Raw genomic sequence first — 20541 nt, 5'->3', positions numbered from 1 at the left:
CGCGTGCATGTTAATTTCATGAATTTTGCAAGAGCCAAGATGCGCGAAATTAAAATGCATGTGAAAGCTCTTGTCTACACTATACACATTGAATGTTGGAGGCAACTGGCAAAAATTTCATGCTGCGAAGAAGGCTCTTGTCTCCAATTCGCAAAAAATTTCATGCCGCGGAAATATCGCAGTTTACAGTAATTCACAAAGACAGTGACGAGTGCATCCTTTCCCCAGCCCCCCCCCCCTTCCCCACTCGAGTGGTCAACAATACACACATGCTTGCTCCAGAATCTTTATATAGACATACCCCCTTTAAGGATGGAAATAGGTTTAATAGGATATTGACCCCCCCTATCAAGTGGTTTGGGAAGGAAAGTCTGCTAGTGTACCTGTACAAGCAGAGTATGTGCAATGCATGTAGCGAAATGTCCTGTGAAAAGAAGGCAAGCCCAGCCCGACATGCTTTGCAGCAAAACATGCACAGTAAGCACATTTGGGCAAACTCCCTATTTTAACATTTTTTCTGGATTTTTTCCCAAATTGAAGCCTGAAATAAACCCTTTTTCCTAAAAAATAAGGAATGTGCATGCAGCACAGATGATTACCGGGGGAGGGGGACCATTTCTGTTGCAAATTGACATAAAAGCAATATTAGCATGGCTATTACTGACACTCATAGGTAATGCAAGCCAATCTTTTTGCCCATTCATGTTATATTGTATACGGCAAATATTTCACGAGGTTTTTATTTTTGCTAATTTCGGGAGTCGGGTGCTATTCGCAAAAGTAAAGACATGCGAAAATATTGACTTTGATCCGACATGAATGCGACGCACACATACTTTCTCCGTTCAGTTCAGTACTCCACGATCGCGAAATTAACCACTCGCGAAATTGTCAGAAGTCCAGATTCGCAAAAATCTAGACCTGCTAAATATATGGCGTATACAGTAATATAAACCCCAATAAAATCGGCAAGGCAACTTTGAGCATGGTTTGTGCACTAGTGCAAAGGTGTGTCATATGACATGATGTTCTGTGCATCCTATGTTTCATTCATTCAGCTATTAACTAGATATAACATGAATCCAAACATCATTGCTTCATATCTCTCTTTCTCTCATAATTTTGTTGTCATTCACTATAAGTAAACACAATTTTCTGTTTGTCTAGATATTCTATGTAGTAGTAAAGTCCAACACTGATTTATCCAGATAAACACATAATGCTAAAAAGACCTGTGGCAACTATTGCCAGTGTGAACAAGACAAGACGTTTGACAATATGTGTAAAGTGGAACAGCAGTGAAAAATAAATTGAAAAGTTGAATCATTTTCAACTTGATCGGCAATAAATAATTTGACTGACGCTCAGAACAACAACAACAAGTCCTGTGTACAAAAGGTTCACCTTTTACTGGTGCTTAAAATGTACAACTGTAATGCAAACAAAGCAGAACAATAAAAAGCAACAGTACAAACATGTCCAAACTGGAGAATGCATCTGATTTTGATACTGAAGAAAGTCCTTCACAGATCACTCAGTTGCCCGTGCCTGAGTTAGAGAGAAGATCTTCGCTGCCTGGAGTGGCCTGGTCCTGTACAGAGCACTCCCTTGGGCCTGAACTCTGCCCTGTCTCCACATCCAAGTCTTGGTTTGAGACACTCTCTTCTGGTAGCCCTGTCACATCAATGATCTGCTCACTGGGCTCTGGTGATACCAATGATGGCTGCTGGTTGTAGTTGTGGTCCCCTGTGGCATGGCAGGCACTTTGTTCATCTACAGTGACAGTGGTGCTTGAGATCACCTGCAAGGGAGATCATATTGGTTCAAGACAAACTATGTTGGCTATCTTCAAATAGTTGTAACTTGAAAGAGGAATGAAACCCAAACATATATTTTGTGAATGCAGCAACATTAGCAGAACATATCAGTGAAGTTTGAGGAAAATGGGACAATCCGTTCTAAAGCTATGATATATCCAAATAATATTCCTGCAGAAATCTACTGTGCATGATTCTGCTTAATTCTTCACAGTATATACATGCCAAGTTTCATTAGGATACCTCAAACGGTTTTTTAGTTACTTTGCCCATAGAATTGAGTACGGACGGATGGACGAACGGAAAACCCCAAAACATAATGCCTCCGACATCACTTTGTGGCAGAGGCATAAAAACAGCTTTAGAATGATATAATCATAAGAGTACTGGCAAATACCGTATTCGCCGGTGATAAGGCTGCATTATTTTTTAATAAAAACTAGAGAAGCACTCTGAGAGCGCAGACCTCCGCCAAGCAGCTACTTTCCACCAATGACTTTGCTCTTCCATAGAGATCAGTGATTTCCAACCACACGTATGCATGCTGAAAAATCATCCAGTTTCCCAATATAGAAGCCTTTGTTATGTCATAAACGTCGAAAAATAATGAAGTTTTGATAAGAACAAAATTTCTCTCATTTTTTTTTCTCTGTTCCTCATTACGAAAGTCGTGATGCGGCTAATCCGGCAATGTGGCCTTATCACTGGTGAATACAGTACTCAATTATCACTCAAAATTAGTGTAAATTGAGAATGTGTGCACTTGGCAAAACACTCACTGTATCCTCCACCATCTGAGAAGCCTCTGTGACTGGCTGGACAGTCATGTCTGTAGCCTCTGGTGTGTTCTCTGTTACATCTGCCTGTGAGATGTGCTGGTCAGTTGTCTCCACTTCCTGTTTGGGGTTGGTTCCTGTCTCTGCCTGACCCTGAGTGGACTCCATGGTCTTATCTGATGGCAAACTTTGCTCAGTCTGCATAGGTACGTCCTCTGCCGTATCTACTGCTTGGCTACCAAGTTCCTGTGCCCCAACATTGGCACTCTCTGGATTGTCAGTATGTTCAGTGTCTTTTTGGTCAACTGAGGGTGAGGGTGATGTCCATGTGGCTGAAACCTGCTGACCAGTCTGTACTGACTCCTCCACTTCAGGCTGACCGTCTGATGGGAGATCTGTCTCCACATCAACATGAATGTCTGTCTGGGCATCAACTTGAATACTGTACTGTGCCGTGCCTTCATTTGTTGGCAGACCACTCTTGTCAATGTCCAGCTGATTGCTGCCCTCGCTGTCTGCTGTGGTCATCTGTGTTACCTGACTGGCTCCAGCTACATTAGTGTCAGCCTGCACATCCCCCTGGCTGTCTACTTGGATGTCCATGTCTGGCTGGGCAAAGGAACTTAGGAGCTGAGAGGTGTCGTAGACGTGCTGCTGCAGCTGCTGCTCAAGGAAATGTGGCTGGAATTGAAGCAGCTGGTCGATCTGAGAGTCCAGCTGGGAGGGCAGGATGGGGGCTGGTGGGAGGGCCTGTTCTGGGATTGGGATGATGGTGGGCGGGGGTTGGGGCACGGGCACCTGCTTGGGTGCGGGTGGTGGGGGAGGGGGTGGGGGTGGCTCAGGCTCGTAAGGTTTGTAGGGAATGTGCTCCGGAAGACCCATGTGAAGGGAACAGCTCTCATCAGGAGCCATGAGGGAGGCTGGTCTATCACAATGGCCATTCCCCTTGGTACACTCCACATAAAGTACTTGCTTAGGATCCATGAGGATGTCTGATATGGGCACAGAATTAAGGATCATATTGAAACTATACTGCTGGAAGAATTCTATCCATCAGTATACCATGACAAAGCAAAAAACAGATATGCAAAAACAAACAAACAAACAAACAAACAAACAAACAAACAAACAAACATACAAACAAACAGATACAAGTCAGAACATTTTTCACAAGAATAAACAGGTGTTTTCTTGTAAAGAAAAACAAAGTTTCCTGTGCAACAAATCAGGCTAAATGATGTATATACACATGAAATAGATCAGGCTAAATGATGTACAGTATATACATATGAAATAACTACAGCATAAGACTAATTAAATGCTAATGGAATGTTCCACATTAAAGAGTTATGTGCAAATTAGAAAAAGAAATGACTTCCTGCCCCTTAGACATGTCAAGCTCCAATAATCGCCTCTAAAAGCAGTATTTACAAATAAGGGGAATTTGATGCCTTCCTAGAAACTGGAAAGGAAGTTGGAAAGGATACGATCTTTGCAGAACTTGGCCATGGGTAGACTGAATCTACTACACTGCTCTTTCTCCTTGGTAGGGCAAGTATAGCAACACTGCAGCATGAGGGGCACTTTTTGCTTGCCCTGGTAGTCGGGCGTGGCGTCAATCCGTCTCCGTTTGGACTTCTGATACAAGAGGGCCTCCTTCCCCTTCCTCCGCCTGAAGCCCCTGGCAGCTTGGTACTCTCGAAATTTTCGCTTCTGCTTCGGGTCAGTAATGACACCAAAGTCAATGCCTGTAGGGATCAACAAGCATGGAGTGAGTGGACTTTCTTTCCCTCTTTCACTGCAGTACAGTATGTCCCAAGAAAATTACAATCGGATTTTCACATTGATAACACCCAATATGATTTAACCCTAACTAGGCCGGGGGGACCTCCGAGGCCCCCCCCCCCTCGTTCCGCGCGATGTATCGCAATCGCAAAAAGCTATTGCTGCGATGTTTCATGACTTTTTTCTTTCGAGTCTCGCGCATCTTTTGACTTCAAATTTGCGACGCCCAGGCACACGATTACGAAGTTACGCATAAATATGTACATCGTACATGCATGTCAGACCAAAAATTGCTCAAAAACATGAATTCGTGTACAATTTCAATGCAAACTGTGCTTACAGGCAAATTTCATAAAAGCATGATTATTTTGGTGTTTTATTGATTAAAATCAATGAATAACATATTTTCTTGTTCGGAGCGATGTTGCGGACAAATTTCATTAAAAAAAACCACTGAAAATCATAAAGTCGAAAAAACAAAGAAATACATGAGAAATTCAACAAACAATAAAATACTTAAGAATTTTTTCAGATATCACAATTTTTTTCATTACATTTGCTAAGGACACTAAAAAGAATATTAACTCAAAAAATGTGCCTGTTTTGAGCTTTATTTTGTGATTTATACCAAATAGTCTGATTTCATGCATCATTATGCATAAATTAGCATAATTTAGCATAAATGATAATTTTTTGAAAAATTCACTTCTAGGTGTTTTAGATTACATCACAGGCAATGTGTGTGCCAATTTTCGTCGCGATCGCGCGGTCGACGGCCGAGATCTGGAGGCCCCCCCGGCTACTTAAATAGCCTGGCCTAGTTAGGGTTAAAGGAGAAGTCCGGACGATTTTGAATAAATTTCACGATAATCTACATAAATCAAGGACCATAATGACTAAGTTTCACTGAAAAATACCCTCCCAACTCATCACAATCGATTTTTTAGCATCACTAATTTTGAATCGTAACTGTTCAATTCCTGTACGCCGGCGAGAAAGATCACGTGACGGCGTGACGTATTAGCCTCACATTGCTTTTTGTTTGGAGCGTCAGCTGGCTCGGGGAGCCCTGCTTGAGCAACGGCGATACGGGCCGAGCAAGCGGTAGCGTTCCGTGTGGTTCCGGCCACGCAGCGGATGCATGCGGCATGATCTATTGCTTCACTTCAAAAATGCCGATGTGTGAAGCGTTTGGGTGTTCTAATAAACCGGGCGATGGCCAGAAGAAGAGTTTTTTGCCATTCCGAACCCAGAAAATGAGCGGGAAAGGTGCGCAAGATGGCTCTCCAATATTTCAATTGACAAGTTTGTCGTCAAAACTTACAAATACTACTCGATGCAGCCTCGTCATACTCCACATCGGCAGCGTAACTGCGACCAGCAGCCCCATACGCTATGTGTATGGGACTGCTGGTCGCAGTTACCAGCGGCGGTACTATGATGAAGCTGGCGCTGACGTTTCTTCCGCGGTTCAAGCTATACTGTCGTAATTTACCACCGTCAGACATACTCAAGAGTCTTGGACAACAAGAGAGGCAATAATTCTGAACTTGACAGACTGATTTCAGATTGTTCACACTCAGAAGTCGAAAAAAAAAACAACGATCGTGATAGCATATGGCAGCAGCAGACGTAAATGTATGCCTGATCACTCTGATGACAACAATAGCCAATGAATTGTACCGGTAAATGATGGGGTGGACACTAATAAGTATGGCAGTATTACAATGTACATATAATATTTCAATATTAAAATGAAAATGTTTTATAAAATGGGTTCAAGAATGTAGCCAATAGGAAGCGCTGAAATGAGACACACCTCCTTCCTTTACTTCAGTACAATTGCACTGCCTGTAATCCTATGGTAGATTGCCGATCGTCTGTGCGCGCGGCGGCTCCTTTGATGAATTGCATGCATACGCGTACGCGCTGTCAATCCTGTAAACAACTTCTAGTTCGGGCTGCCGGCCGGCCGGCCTGTCTTCCCTTGTGCATAACATATGTGGCGTACGTACGTATACTGTACCGTACTATACGTACACTTTGTACAGTACAGTAGACCAAGCGTTATGGGACCGGACGCGTACATGGAGTCACTTTGAAGAGCAAATCCAACGATTTAGCAGGTTAATTCTCACGCCGTTTTCAGAGTATGTTGTCTAGTAGGCCTATATGAGGAGTCTATATCAAGTCTTTAAGGTAAAGGGTGCATATTCTATGTAAAATAAGTAAGTTTTCATGCGGGTGTCCGGAAACCAAACCCCCATTAGAATATACTGTATGTGCGGGACTTCCGCGAGTGCGACGTGCGTAAAAGTTTGGGACGAACATCTTCGGACGTCTTGACCCACAAAGGTACGTGAAAAACGCTGAAAAATGATGTTAGTTTTCGAATTTTCGACCCATTTTATAAAACAAATGATGCACAGGATTATTTCGTGGCGTTAGTGTAGGCGTAGCTCACTCTCGGGTATTTACAATGTAGTGCAACATGCACTCGGCTTCGCCTCGTGCATGTTTCACAATTGTAAATACCCTCGAGTGCACTACGCCTACACTAACGCACTCTATCCTGTGCATCATTTGTATAATAACATTGCAAAAATTTAACATTAATCTTTGACGGATTTTACATAGATATATACCGAAGATCATTTGAATAAAGGAATACAGCATTTGGCAACAGCACTCCTAAAACAGTGTATGGACTCCTGCAGTAGCGCCAACTAGGCAGACCTAGGCAGGCATGCAGATACCGCGCCGCAGTCAGCAGTGCATTGGGAGATCGATGCGTAGCTGGGCTGCGCTAACGGTGCTCTCAGCTGAGGAGACTGAGCCTGATACATCACGCGCAATGCATCCTGGGACAGATAGTACGAAGGGCTGCTTGCGACGGATTCGAACATGAAGAATTACCTTATTTAAAAAAAAAAAATCATAGTAAATGTCTCTGATGGTCCTTTCTCGTCGGGAAAAGAGTAATAGGTTCATGAAATATTGTTCTTTACAAGGGAAACGGCTGATAATCGTCCGGACTTCCCCTTAACTGTCTAAATGCTATTTCAGGGTCTTAGAATATAACATCTTAGCTCTATTTTGCAGAAAACCCAATTCAATTTGGTTAAGCGGCCACACAAAAATGTGGATTGTTGTAGAGCACGACATAAGTCTGATTCTTCCAAGTTTAGCACTTGGATGCTCTTGGAACTGCATAAATGTGTGGACACAATAGACAGAACTTGGAGGGAAGAGATTCCTGACATGCTCTACAAAATTTCTAATTTCCCTTTGACCACTGAAGCAAATCGAATGGGGGTTTCTGAACATGTGGGCAATGAGATATGGTTTCATACCCTGAGATTGTATTTGGATTGACTTATTATTCTTAAAGTTATCGTTGCGGAGGGTGCCATTGTATTTCTTTTTTTTTTTTGGGGGGGGGGGGACATACGGTATTTAAAGCAAATATGGACAGCATCTTGTAGATCTTGACACATGATTGATGCCAAAACATTACCTCTCAGATGTGAATTATACCACTTGGACAACAGCTCACAAAAATGTCTGTAGGCCAAACTTTATTTATTTTAGTACTTTGTTAAGGAATAGAGACCAAACCACACATGGGCAACTGGCTTCATTTTCAGCTCATCTTTTCTACTTCAGATCTCTGCTTTCACTCTATACAACACTCTCTTTGCAGTTCTATTTTTCTTCAGGCATTTTTATAACACCATACCACAGTGATCCATTCCTACCTTCACAGATGGCATGACTCTTGAAATTTCTTGATGAATAGAGACAAGAACTGCTCTCACACAATGCTATGTGATTGATGCATACATTGGAATGAGCTGAGTTTTTTTTCAGGATAGATATAAATATATAAGAAATCACACTTTCCTGGTGATTTAAATACATGGAAATAGCATCACCTGTATAGACTTCAGAAGAAGAAGAAGAAAAAAAGGAAATCAGATTCAATTCTACAGAATATCATGCCTGGTATAGGTTCATCTTCCTTGTACTAAACAATAGACTCTACACACAGCAGCATACAAGCCCAACCACTCCTCCCACCCCTTTCCCCCTTGCCAGCTCATGACTTTCCTATGCTGCATTCAGTTGGATCATTTCTTGTGAGCATATTCCAAATATGAGAGATTAACACACCAGTCATTTATATCGAAAACCCTTAACGTCACACTCCCAAAACAAGGAAAAGTAGAAATTACGCGGTGCGTAATATATGTCCCCGCCGGAAGTAGCATTTTGTAACAAAATGTGCAATATAGGTAAAAAATGAAGGTCAAAGGTCAAAGAAGTCAAAGGTCAAAATTCTGTGTAGAAGTTTTGAAGCCCTCACCTAGTGCCATCACATAAAACAAATGGAATCGAAATTGGGTTAGAAATGGCGAAGGAGTAGCATTTTGTAGCCAATGTACAATATAGGTCAAAAATCAAGGTCAAAGGTCAAAGAAGACAAAGGTCAAAATTATGTGTAGAAGCTTTGAAGCCCTCACCTAGTGCTATCACATAAAGCAAACGGAATCGAACTTGGGTTAGAAATGGCGAAGGAGTAGCATTTTGTAGCAAAATGCACAATATAGGTCGAAAATCAAGGTCAAAGGTCAAAGAAGTCAAAGGTCAAAATTCTGTGTAGAAGTTTTGAAGCCCTCAACTAGTGCCATCATATAAAGCAAACGCAATCGAAATCGGGTTAGAAATGGCGAAGGAGTAGCATTTTGTAGCAAAATGTACAATATAGGTCAAAATCAAGGTCAAAGGTCAAAGAAGTCAAAGGTCAAAATTCTGTGTAGAAGTTTTGAAGCCCTCAACTAGTGCCATCATATAAAGCAAACGGAATCGAAATCGGGTTAGAAATGGCGAAGGAGTAGCATTTTGTAGCAAAATGTACAATATAGGTCAAAATCAAGGTCAAAGGTCAAAGAAGTCAAAGGTCAAAATTCTGTGTAGAAGTTTTGAAGCCCTCACCTAGTGCCATCACATAAAGCAAACGGAATCGAAATCGGGTTAGAAATGGCGAAGGAGTAGCATTTTGTATCAAAATGTATAATATAGGTCAAAGGTCAAGGTCAAAGGTCACAACTGAAATTCTGTGTAGAAGTTTTAAAGCTCCCATTATAAAGCAAACAGAATCAAAATTGGCTCATAAATGACAGAGAAGTAGCAAATTGAACATTTTGATCACACACGGACGCACGGACGGACGCACAGACACACACACGTACAGAGCCCGTTTCATAGTCCCCTGCTCGAACTCGTTCGGCGGGGACAATTAGGGAAATGACATTTAGCCTTGAGTGGCACAGCAAATGGCATCAGCATAGCATGCTGTGCCATCGGACAAGAAGGAGGAGAAGAAGGAGGCATCAGAATTATTTACCGTAAGTCTCTCTCTCTTGCTGCTGAGCTATCAGGTACTGGCGGCGTTTTTCCCGCATCAGATGCTGAAGACGTTTGAACTGGTTGATGTAGAGAGACTGGAGACGGATCAGCTTGTCTCTGGTGATCAGAGCTGCCTCCTCTGCAGTATACACCCCAGCATATCTTGTAGTGAAGGATACCAAGGAAAACTTGTATACTATAGCCTTCTATTTCTTTTCACAAGATTCTCCTAAAAATGTGTTGGAAACATTCCCACGGATTTTAGTGACAATGATTATTTTAGATATACAATGAAAATGACATGTTCTTATTGTGGGGGTGGGTGTATTGATGTAAAACAATTATCAAAGAACTACACCTTGTGTAGTCACATAGTTTAGAATTACTTGGAAGATGGATAGAAATGAATGAGAGCAATGCCCTAGCAAGAGATCTCACAGATTTAATACAACTTTGTGAGCATGTTCAGAGAAATGAACATCTGGAAATATGTAGTTGTCTCAGGAATGAACTTTGCGTAGATGTAAACTATGATGTTTTCAACTCAACACCTAAAATTGAACAGAAGAAATAAAGACCTGTCTACATGATATTTTCCTCAAGAAACCAATGCATGCACATTTTCATTTTGATACCAATAAATACCTAACAGGCATAGGTGCATGTTAAGTCAATTTATAATACTAATTGCAATAGGAATGGGACAGCCCTTGTAATATTTTAAGAACTGGATTGACAATCACTCAATTAATGCAATCAGCAGGGCATAGTCTCATTTAGGGGAAGAAAATCCTACAAATTTTATGGTTGAAAACATTTTATTTTGTCATGTTTGCAGGGAAGGGTGCAGATTCTCATCGTGCCTGTGAGAGCAGACAAGGGATTTCCCCCAAATGAATTGAGATGCTTTCACCCACTTGAGGGAGTCCTCCTGTTCACTGTCTACACTCTCTGCATCACTGTCGGTGGTCCCACGCCACGCCTGGTCCAACAGGAGAGGGTCACCATCACTTTCACTTTCACTGCCATAATCTGGGCATGAAGAAAAGGGAGTCTAATCACATCACAATCTAAATCAAACAAAACTTCTTAATTCATTGATAAGTAGAGCAGACCTCCGCCAAGCAGCTCATTTCCACCACTGATCTTGTTCTTCCATTTAGAAATCAGTGATTTCCACTCGTATGTATGCATGCTGAAAGTTGCCCGATTTCCCAATATAGAAGCCTTTTGTTACATCATCAACTCCCAGCTGCGCTGCGTGCCTTGCCCAAGCAGAAACTAGAGCACGCACTTTAGAGCACGCACTTTAGTGCAAGTATGAAAGCCTAAAAAATGCACAGCTTGAACTCCCAAGTTCATTGACCCTACCTGCCAAAATATAAAAAATCCTTCATAAAATCAACAAGTGCCGGATTACTACCAAAATTTAATCATCTGTTTCTTGTATCATTCTCAACTTTTTCTGCAAGTTTCATTCAAATCCGACTACTTTCTGAGTTATTTTGCACACGGACTAACAAACAAACAAACGGTAATGAAAACATAACCTCCTCCCTTGGCGGAGGTAACTAGCCATATTCAGTCAATAACAATCTTGTTGTTGTACTCTTGAGCATGACCTTTGAGGAGTCAACAGCACTTTAGAGCCAAAACTGACGGTAGCCCATGACGTTTTCTTGTATGCCAGACATGTGTAACTGAATCCTACCTCTCACTATGGAAATTATGAAATAGAGGAAGAGACAGCAAGACAAAATAAAGTTCACATTGATTTCATTTTCAGGAAACTCACTGCAAGATAGACTTCTTCACTAGAATTTCAGCATAACATTTCACTAGAATACAAGCTACTTTTAGGCATTTGAGGAAGATTTTATATTGTATTATAATATTGTTTTACAATTGTACAATCCTCACTTAATATAAACCATTAGAGTGAGACATTCCCTACCTAGAATCTTTGTGGCAAGGGAAGGGGGAGTCTCTGGGACCGACTTGGAGGAAGTAGGGCGGTAGTAGTCCAGTTCATCCAGGGTGTCCTTTACAGCATCAGTGGGCTTGGCCTTTAGGGCGGCTTTGTGTCTCATCTGAGCTGCCTTCCTTGCATGGGCAGGACAGTAGCTAGTAATCAAAAAAGAAAATGCACAAGAATTCACTGTGAGGTAACTAACCCTTCATGTATCATGTATAATGTTGCACAACTATTGCTTCAATATCACTTTCCTTTTGATAAGATACTTTTGCATTGCTACATTCGCTACACCCCTTCATAAATATTCTGGAAATAAAGTTGGAGAAATTGGGTGTGGCTTCTACACAACTATAAGAAAATTGGTCTAAAACCGGAAAATTTCATGAATTTATCCACTATTCATGTGACACTGCATCAGGGTGGTCCACGAGGGGTTTTAGCATGTCGCTGGAGCATGCTAAAATTCTTGTGCAACATCCTCAAAAGCCAGCAACATGCTATGCAACATCCTCAAGAATTTGCAACAAGCTCAAAGTAAAAGTATTCAAAAAATGTGCAAAACATGTGCATAACATAAGAAACATCAAACTACCTGGTACTTAGATGTTTGTGTGCAAAACATGAGAGAGAAAATTGAATGTAAGCAGCACAAAGAGAGATAAGCAGCAAAATATTGCGTACTACGTACTCATTGTGTGCGCTCCGCGCATATTCTCAGATTCTGAGCTTGCAACATGCTCAAATTTCAAGTTGTGGACCACCCTGCTGCATACAATGTATATCTACAATTCTTGAGATTAAAACAAATCATATGAGTATTCTCATTTCAGTGTCATTTGTTCGTATAACATTAATCATAGTACTCCCTATTTTCCCCCATTCTTTTTTTCTTCTCATGTTGGAAACCAAAAAGAGGGGAGCTTACATTGTAAACACGGGTGCTGTTTACACGCTGACAAATACAGTAATTCCAGGAAATGGAAAGCACAATCAACAAATGCTCATAGAATGCTGATTTGTCTCTGTTCTGATAAAGAAACACACATGAAGTTAAAAAAAATAATTCACATAAAAAATGTTCAATGAAACAGGAAATTTAATTGATTAGTACATTTTGAAAAAGAACAATCACCCGTCTGGTGTCTGAGGAAAATGTGAAGTTTTCTATCCACAATCATTTGGTGCAAACTGAAAATGACATCACATACATGTACACGTATATGTGCCATTTTCCCCCAGGAAAGGGGTACAGCCTGCAGTGGAGAAACTTATACTGCAATACTTCCAGGTTCACATTACAGAGATTACTGTAAAACATGATATATTCGCGGCATGAAATTTTGCAAATTGGAGCTGATGGCCTTTTTTGCGGCATGAAATTTTCGCAAATTGCCACTGACATTCAATGCATACAGTGCAGACAAGAACTTTCGCATGCATTTTGATTTGGCGAATCTTGGCGCTCGCAAAATTCCCAAAATTAAAATGCATGCGAACATTCCTCGTTTTACAGTATTGCAAGATGAAAATGGAGGGGAACATGTTGTGGGCAGCTCACCCCTCCTTCCGGTCTGCCTTTGGGGCTGCTTTCTGGCATTTCTGGCCCGTCTTGGTGGAGACAAAGTTGCACTGCTTGAAGGGAGCCGACTTGTCCTCCAGAATATGGTCCAGGCAGTACTCAAAACCCTCATGTCGGTCCTGCATGCAGATGCGGTGAGAATAGTTGCAGAAAAGGCCCTCTGACCTTCCAGTAGTGCGTCGACCTCCATGACCTGCTTTTGACCGATACATGATTCTGCCAGAGTGAGAGAGAGAGAGAAAAAAAGAAATCAGATACTCATGTTAACAGATGGAAAACACTGCAATACAGTCTTTGTGGCATTCATCTATTATTTCTTATAATCAGGCAGTGAAAAACTCAGCAGCACAGTACCGGTAATTCACATTTGAAACATGTGCTACTATAACTTTATATAAGCTCTAGTCTATTGTATGTTCCTGCAGATCATATGCCTATGTACATTGTACAGATATAGTTTGAAAGCAGACGAGGGCTTCTACATTGTAAGTAACCAATGTTACTAAGCACGACAAATTGGATACAACTGTATTTACCACTGTACCACTCTATTCAGGTGTGGCAAATGTGCTGCCAGTGCTGGATTACAAACTACAATATCGTATAGTTTCTACTGTAAAAGTGGATATTTTCATGTGAGTAATAATAATATTTTGTACTCGGCTGGCTCCGGGTATACCGAGTAAGATGAATTTCATGGGTCTTTAATTCATGCACTACATACGATACTATAAGTACAACTATGATCTAAACTGGACAGCAAAAGAAAGTACCCACTTCTGTCAAAGGCCGCACGCAAAAATTCACCCCCGAGAAATAAACAATTTTTGTTCACAGGTGTGCTGCAATATCCATGAGTAATCACTATACGTACCCAATAGCTAGTGATTATCTTTATTACAAAGAAAAAAAATGACATGCACAGCATCTTGGTCACTGAATCAAAAGTCACAAAATGTAACAGAATGAGCCTTACAAGTTTTACGCAAAAATCAATGTCACAGGACGAAAAAAAAAAAAAACCCAGTCACAAACATCGATTTTCAATAATGTGTATGTCCTCCTCCTGCCTGGACACATTCCAGGCATCTCTGACGCATGCTCTGGACAAGCTGTCTGGCGTAGTCCTGGGGAAGTTCTGTCCATTCCTCCTGCAGAGCTTAGATCCTGGTTTGCCTATTGACAGGAGGCTGTTCCCTTAATCGCTGTTCATTTGTCGGACGTGGCATTATTTTCTTGATGGAAGCTTGCCTAGACCCGAGTAAAGTGATGTCCAGCCTAAAGAGCCAACTGATTTTATTCTGAGAATTTGCATAATCAGGAAGGATAGCATCCCTAAATACAGAATACACTCATTAACATCATTTTGACACAAGATGTGTTCACTTTGACATATTGGTTATTTAAAAATGTTGTCCATTCAGTGGTCATTTTTGCGTGGTGGAAAGTGCTTTTGCGTGGGACTTTTGATTCAGTGACCAGGATGCTGTGCATGTCAAGTTCTTCTTTGTTTATGAAGACATTAACTTGCTTGTATGATAAGTGCATGTGATTAGTAAGGGGCACTGTAGCATACCTTTGTGTACAAAAATTGTTTATTTCTAGGGGGAGAATTTTTGTGTGCGGCCTTTTGACAGCAGTGGGTACTTTCTTTTGCTGTCCAGTGAAGACAGTGTTTAGATAGATACAATGTACGTATGCACAGTGCAGCGTGGCCAGCATGAAAAATGGGACTGCGCTTTTGTTTTGTGGCTTGAAATTATCCTAAAATGATTGCCATGAAATTGAAATTATATTTAAACCAGGTAAACGAAAAAAAAAACAAAAACAAATAGGCTGACAAAATGACAGCCCCCCAAAAAGGAAAACAAAACAAACAGAGCAATTGAATTAAGCTGTGTAACACTCAAAACCAAGAATTCTGAGAATAAAATTAGATCTTGATATTTGATTCTTCGTTGGAGCATGTATATTGTAAAAACTTTAGATGAAATGTAAATCAAACGTTAGAAACCATCTACGATCTAGATATCTAGTATCTAACTGTTTAGTGAAACTAGTGTTAAACACAGCTCAATTTGTTAGACACCTCAACCTGCTAGAGTACATACCGCAGATCGCATTTTGAATGACAATGTGTGCTTGTGAATTGATAATTCAGAATGCCTATTTCCTTTACATGTGAGTACAATTGTGAGATATCAAAAGCATCTAGGTTACTGATTAAACATTAGGGTGTCGATAGAACCCTATGTGTTGAACACTCAAGCAATGCTACTACAAGGGCAGGCGCTTCCTTATTGGTATGATCAACACACGGACGTGTGTACAATCCCACGTACGTACAATTGCAATCATAAAGTCTGCAGAACGACATGGCACACCATACTACATTGGACTAGATAGTACACATGCCGTACCGTACTATGGTAATCGTACAGGTACAGAGGAACAACTTGGCGCACGGAACGTGCGCTAACGCATTACATACAGCCCACGTAAATCGGCTTCAGCCTAGCTAGCTCGCGCTCCGCGGATCGGACATGACAGCTCATACGTACGTTCAGTTGACTGCAGTGCAATGAATGCATGCAGTGCAAAGCTGAGCATGGTGGAGTTCGGCACGGGAGTCGACCTCCACACGTACACACGGCTAGCAAGATGGAGCGTGCGGTGGCTACCGACTGCATGCCGAGAGCAGAGACTGTGACACAGCACGCGTTGCATGCAGTACGCTACGAAGGTATGATCAGTGTTCATGTTGTAACTGCATGTAACTGCGAAAAAACAAAATCAATTTCGAAGAGCTCACGTTTCTTATAAGAACTAAAATAACACTAACAAATAACACCAAATTCTTACTTAACGTCTGGTACACGTCATCCAGTATGTAAAAATACCGACCACCCTCGATTTCTGCCGCTATCTGAGTGATTTTTTAAGTAGATTTCATTTCTCAGACTTCGATAACTGCAATTGACCCGCCATAGATAATTGCTGTAGCGCACACGCACGTGACGCGCACGCACCGATTGCACCACCATGAAGTTTTCCCCTTTGACTATTACACTGTGTATGCAGTTCGCAAAAGAGCAGGACGTGCGGACTGTAATCACATCTTCAGGTTAAAAGCTATAACGCCGCCACCGAACGCCGCCCTGTGCTGTGAACATGTGTGGGTTCACCAGTAAAAAGTGCATCACGTTGACCGCGAGAATGTACGAGAAATTACGTTATTCGAAGAAATGCGCATGCGCTGTCTCTTGGATATCTCGCCGGTACGGGGACTAATGGCGACGAAACCCGACCGTTGGTATTTTTCAAGAGAACAACTGTTAAACAGCCCATCAATAAAATGTGGATTGGATCCAGAGAAAGAGCTGTCTTATCGTCAGCAGGCTGCCAATCTGATTCAGGATATGGGGCAGCGGCTACAAGTGTATCCTTGATCAAAGTGTAGATTGTAATTCCAACATGGCGTAGCTTGCATGTCATGTAAGCGAATGGCAATGAAACGCATGTCATGTCATCGGGTCTAACGCTACCTGTCCTGTCTGCCGCTCCCAATTACATTCTTACAATACAACATTACATTTAGGCCTACAAGCATTGGTCTAATACACATAAATGGTGCAATGATGGGCGTTGAGTGATGGACTGTTGTATCTATGTAGATAATCTGGCAATTAAGCACTTTACGGCCGGGCCCTAGGCCATATTATCGGTACCTCATTCGCCGTAATATGGCCTAGCCGTAAAGTGCACAATTGCCGATAATCTCAAGTTCCATAAGCTTAACGCTAGTGCACCAAAATCACAGGAGAACTTAAAAAGAATTGAGTCTAGCAATAGCATATTTTTACTGCCATTTTTAGATTTATTATTAATCCTGGACTAGAATTCATCATATGAAAATCAGATGTAACGTTAGGGCCTAACACTCACAGTGTACATCAAGCCATGAAATGAGATCAATTTTCTGTAGAGTGATACATTATATAGACATGAACAGTGTTTAAATCAGTCAATTTTTTCGTTTTCTTGAAAAAATCTCGCATTTTCATAACTTTTCGCGTTCCTGATTTTCCCATTGTTGTAGCGGCTTCGATTCGCCCATCATCGTATTAGTAGAGAGCTCGCTAGCGCTGATCCAGCACGTGGCCTGCGCGGCGTAAATTACACAACACCCGTAGCGAATCCCGTGGCAGCAACCGCGAAGCTCTCAACGGGCTCCGATCGGGCAGCCAATTTCACTTCAACAGGCATTGCAAGGTCCATTTCGTGTACCGTTCTTACCACATGCGCTTACTTGCGGTCGATAAATATTCCTTTCAAAAAATCAGAAGTCACTTCAGTTTTGAAAAAAGTGAAGTTTCGATAATGCTATATTTTGCCCAATGTGGATTAAGTACATAATACACCAACCAAAGGTCATGACAAATAAGTGCGAAATTTCGACTTGGCGTGCTGAACAAATCGTCCTCCTCGGGCAACCACACCACTAACGGTAGGTAGCAGACGCAAACCCACGTACAGGAAGGCAAAAGTAGTTCAGGTTTGTGATTCGAATACGTTGTTTGACATATGGCCGTATTACTTTTGAAAAGAGTGATATTAATGCACCCCTGTCATAACTACTACAGCTAGCGATCATCGTGAATGGGCTCAGAAGTTGAGCACTGCGCGTGTAGAAAACGATGCACATGCGTGAGAGCGCCATCTACAGTAGTGCTGAACTACCTAGACCTCTCGAGAATCAAGTTGAAGATGCAGTTGTGACAAAATTCCAGGCAGTCATGCACTTTGCGCCTCTAATACATTATCGGTGCGAGATTTTACCCTATCTATTGTAGTAGCGGTGCATGGGAATTTGAGTAGATGTCTACCTAGTATCAGACACCACTGCCAGTCAACAGCAGCATGTGTTCTGGTGCTGTGTGTGTGCAGATGTGCATGTTCAGAGCTACCAAGTCTCGCGCATTCTCACAAAATTTTTTTGAACTTGGCATCCCTGCATGTTGCATGTGTGGGATCTCGCGCTGGATGTGTGTGCATGTGTGATATAATATGTCAATGACTTGTGTAATTTTCATGTGTAATAAAAGCACTTCTCGTACGCCACATCGTTGCTCAGTGCCCTTCAATTCCCCCTGGCCTTGTGAGCCGTGATTGAGTAGTTCTAGGTGCGATGCATACATGGCACGCAACGTGACAGTAGTAGGGCGTCTGGTAGGTTTTTGCAACTGGAGAAATACACGTCATTTCACACAAAAACATACATATCCATAATGTCCATAGTTAACATAAGAGTGCAAAATTTCTCACCATAATCATAAGTAATGGTGAAGTTATGAGCAAATAAAAACAGGATATTTTTCATCCTCACGCCGTTAAAACCTTGGCGAAAAAGTGGGTCACGAGCGTAATGAAAATTCACTGTCAAGCACACTCCAGTGGGCAGTGCAATTCGCTGCATTTGTCACATTCAAAGCGCGCATGTTTCTAAGGCTATTGAAGCGCGCAGCTAGCACACACCTACCCAGCTACTCAAGCTAGCTGTGCGAGGCCCGCTTCGATCCCGCGGCACGCACTTGTGCTTGCTCTCGCACGCGCTGGTTTTCTCTTTGATGTCATACAGTATACACTGTACATGCACAATGCCAGCAATACATAAGCATGGTACTGCGCTATCGCGCTAACTACCGTACTGCACTTACGGTTAGCTGGGAAAATACAACACGGAAAGTGAGCAACGGAGGTCATATACAGAGAAATTTCTTGGTCCAGAGGAATTTTTACTCATTTTTTACATTCACGGTTCTCTTCCATGAGAAAGGATTCCATGAAGCTAGACGTTCAGTGTATTCTCCGTGGAACATATTCTTGGCCACAGACCAATTTGTACACGGGTTTACGAGACCGATGACCCAGTACAGTATACAGCAAAGTATACTCTTTGGTACAACTTGTATGCAGTGCGTATTATACAAATATTGACTGCTACAGAGGGAGATGGTAAAACTATTTGCACCGAGGTGATTTCTCAACAGTGCTATGTCCCGAGACGAAGTCGAGGGACATGGCACTGTTGAGATAACATCGAGGGCAAATGGTTTTACCATGGCCCGAAAGAAAGCAGTCGATATTTGTTTTTTATCCCTCTCGAGCATTTTACTAGAGTGATGACAAGGTTCCCTTTTGGAAAAATGTGCAGGCTTAACGTTAAATCTAACGTTCGGCCGTGGCAGTGCAGCAACAGTGCGTGCAGCGCGTAGCAAACGACACTGCTGCACCGTATGTATAGAGGCTACTGTTGTTGATTCCTATGCACGAGCTACACTACAGCGTGCAGAACTCTGAAAGATCGAGGAGGTCCAGGACTAGGTTAGAAGTAGGCCTAAAGCGGCTTCGTTACCCAAATCACCATCAAATCGGTTGTAGTTTATTCCTAATTCGTACCTGATATGTTGGTACTTCTGCGGCAATCATTCCTCTGTTACTTGAAGCAGTCACTTTGTCAATTGAGCTGAACTGCATTGATCACACTAACGTGACACACACACGCCATTGCACCACAGATTTCTGGAATGCCGTCGGCACACCGCGCTGCTAGCTAGCTGCTCTAGTATCGCTACTACGCGCACTGCTTATGTTCAAATGTGAGAAATCTAGATATTGATCACACGATCACGATTGGGTGTAGACCGTGGATTCCCAAAAGTACTACTGTAAAAGTGGTTTCTTTCGCATACAGAAACTTTCGCGGTTTCCATCGATGCATACTTTTTCGCATGTGTTTAAAGGGGATGGCTAGTAACCGATCAGTGGGAATCAGTGGGAATGCTGAGGGATGATTGTTCCAATCCTTGTGGGATTTATTTAAGAGTACATTATATATCTACTGTTATGTGAAAATTATTTGCTTCAGAACGGTCTCATATTCAAGTAATGTGCAGATTAATGCCCCGTCACTGACCAGGGACGCTTACCTGGAAACATTAAACTGCACATTACTTGAATATGAGACCATTCTGAAGCAAATAATTCTCACACAAGAATAGATATATAGTGTACTCTTAAATGAATCCCACAAGGATTGGAACAGTCATCCTCCAGCATTCCCAATGATTCCCACTGATCAGTTACTAGCCATCCCCTTTAAATTCGGGGTCGGTTATGATAGCGTTGTAACAAGCGACG

General features: G+C 41.9%; 2 protein-coding genes across 3 annotated transcripts in view; one reads left to right on the top strand and one right to left on the bottom strand.

Annotated features, from left to right (window-relative positions):
• Positions 1-278: 278 nt before the first annotated feature.
• Positions 279-16318, bottom strand: LOC139729208 (uncharacterized). The gene is made up of 8 exons (XM_071640140.1): positions 16204-16318; positions 13321-13557; positions 11742-11911; positions 10705-10819; positions 9786-9949; positions 4081-4341; positions 2597-3585; positions 279-1801 (listed from the first exon to the last, which is right to left on the bottom strand). Exons 2-8 carry the CDS (start codon positions 13551-13553, stop codon positions 1535-1537), a joined length of 2199 nt encoding a protein of 732 aa, XP_071496241.1. The 5' UTR covers positions 13554-13557; positions 16204-16318; the 3' UTR covers positions 279-1534.
• The window catches only part of LOC139729207 (uncharacterized), a 22404-nt gene continuing 17813 nt past the window's right edge, over positions 15951-20541 (top strand). Inside the window, exon 1 of one of the 2 annotated variants that reach the window (XM_071640135.1) lies at positions 15951-16084. In XM_071640135.1, the coding sequence (XP_071496236.1) occupies positions 16067-16084 (18 nt within the window). In that variant the 5' untranslated portion in view covers positions 15951-16066. Of the gene's footprint in view, positions 16085-16609; positions 16781-20541 lie in introns of those variants that run through there. The other variant, XM_071640139.1, reaches the window with a different exon arrangement.

The sequence above is a fragment of the Diadema antillarum genome, unplaced genomic scaffold, assembly GCF_040938485.1.
Source record: "Diadema antillarum isolate AM-2024a unplaced genomic scaffold, OU_Dant_1.0 seq00000225_RagTag, whole genome shotgun sequence".
In the NCBI taxonomy this organism is placed as follows: domain Eukaryota; kingdom Metazoa; phylum Echinodermata; class Echinoidea; order Diadematoida; family Diadematidae; genus Diadema; species Diadema antillarum.
This window is presented reverse-complemented; position numbering and strand designations above follow the sequence as displayed.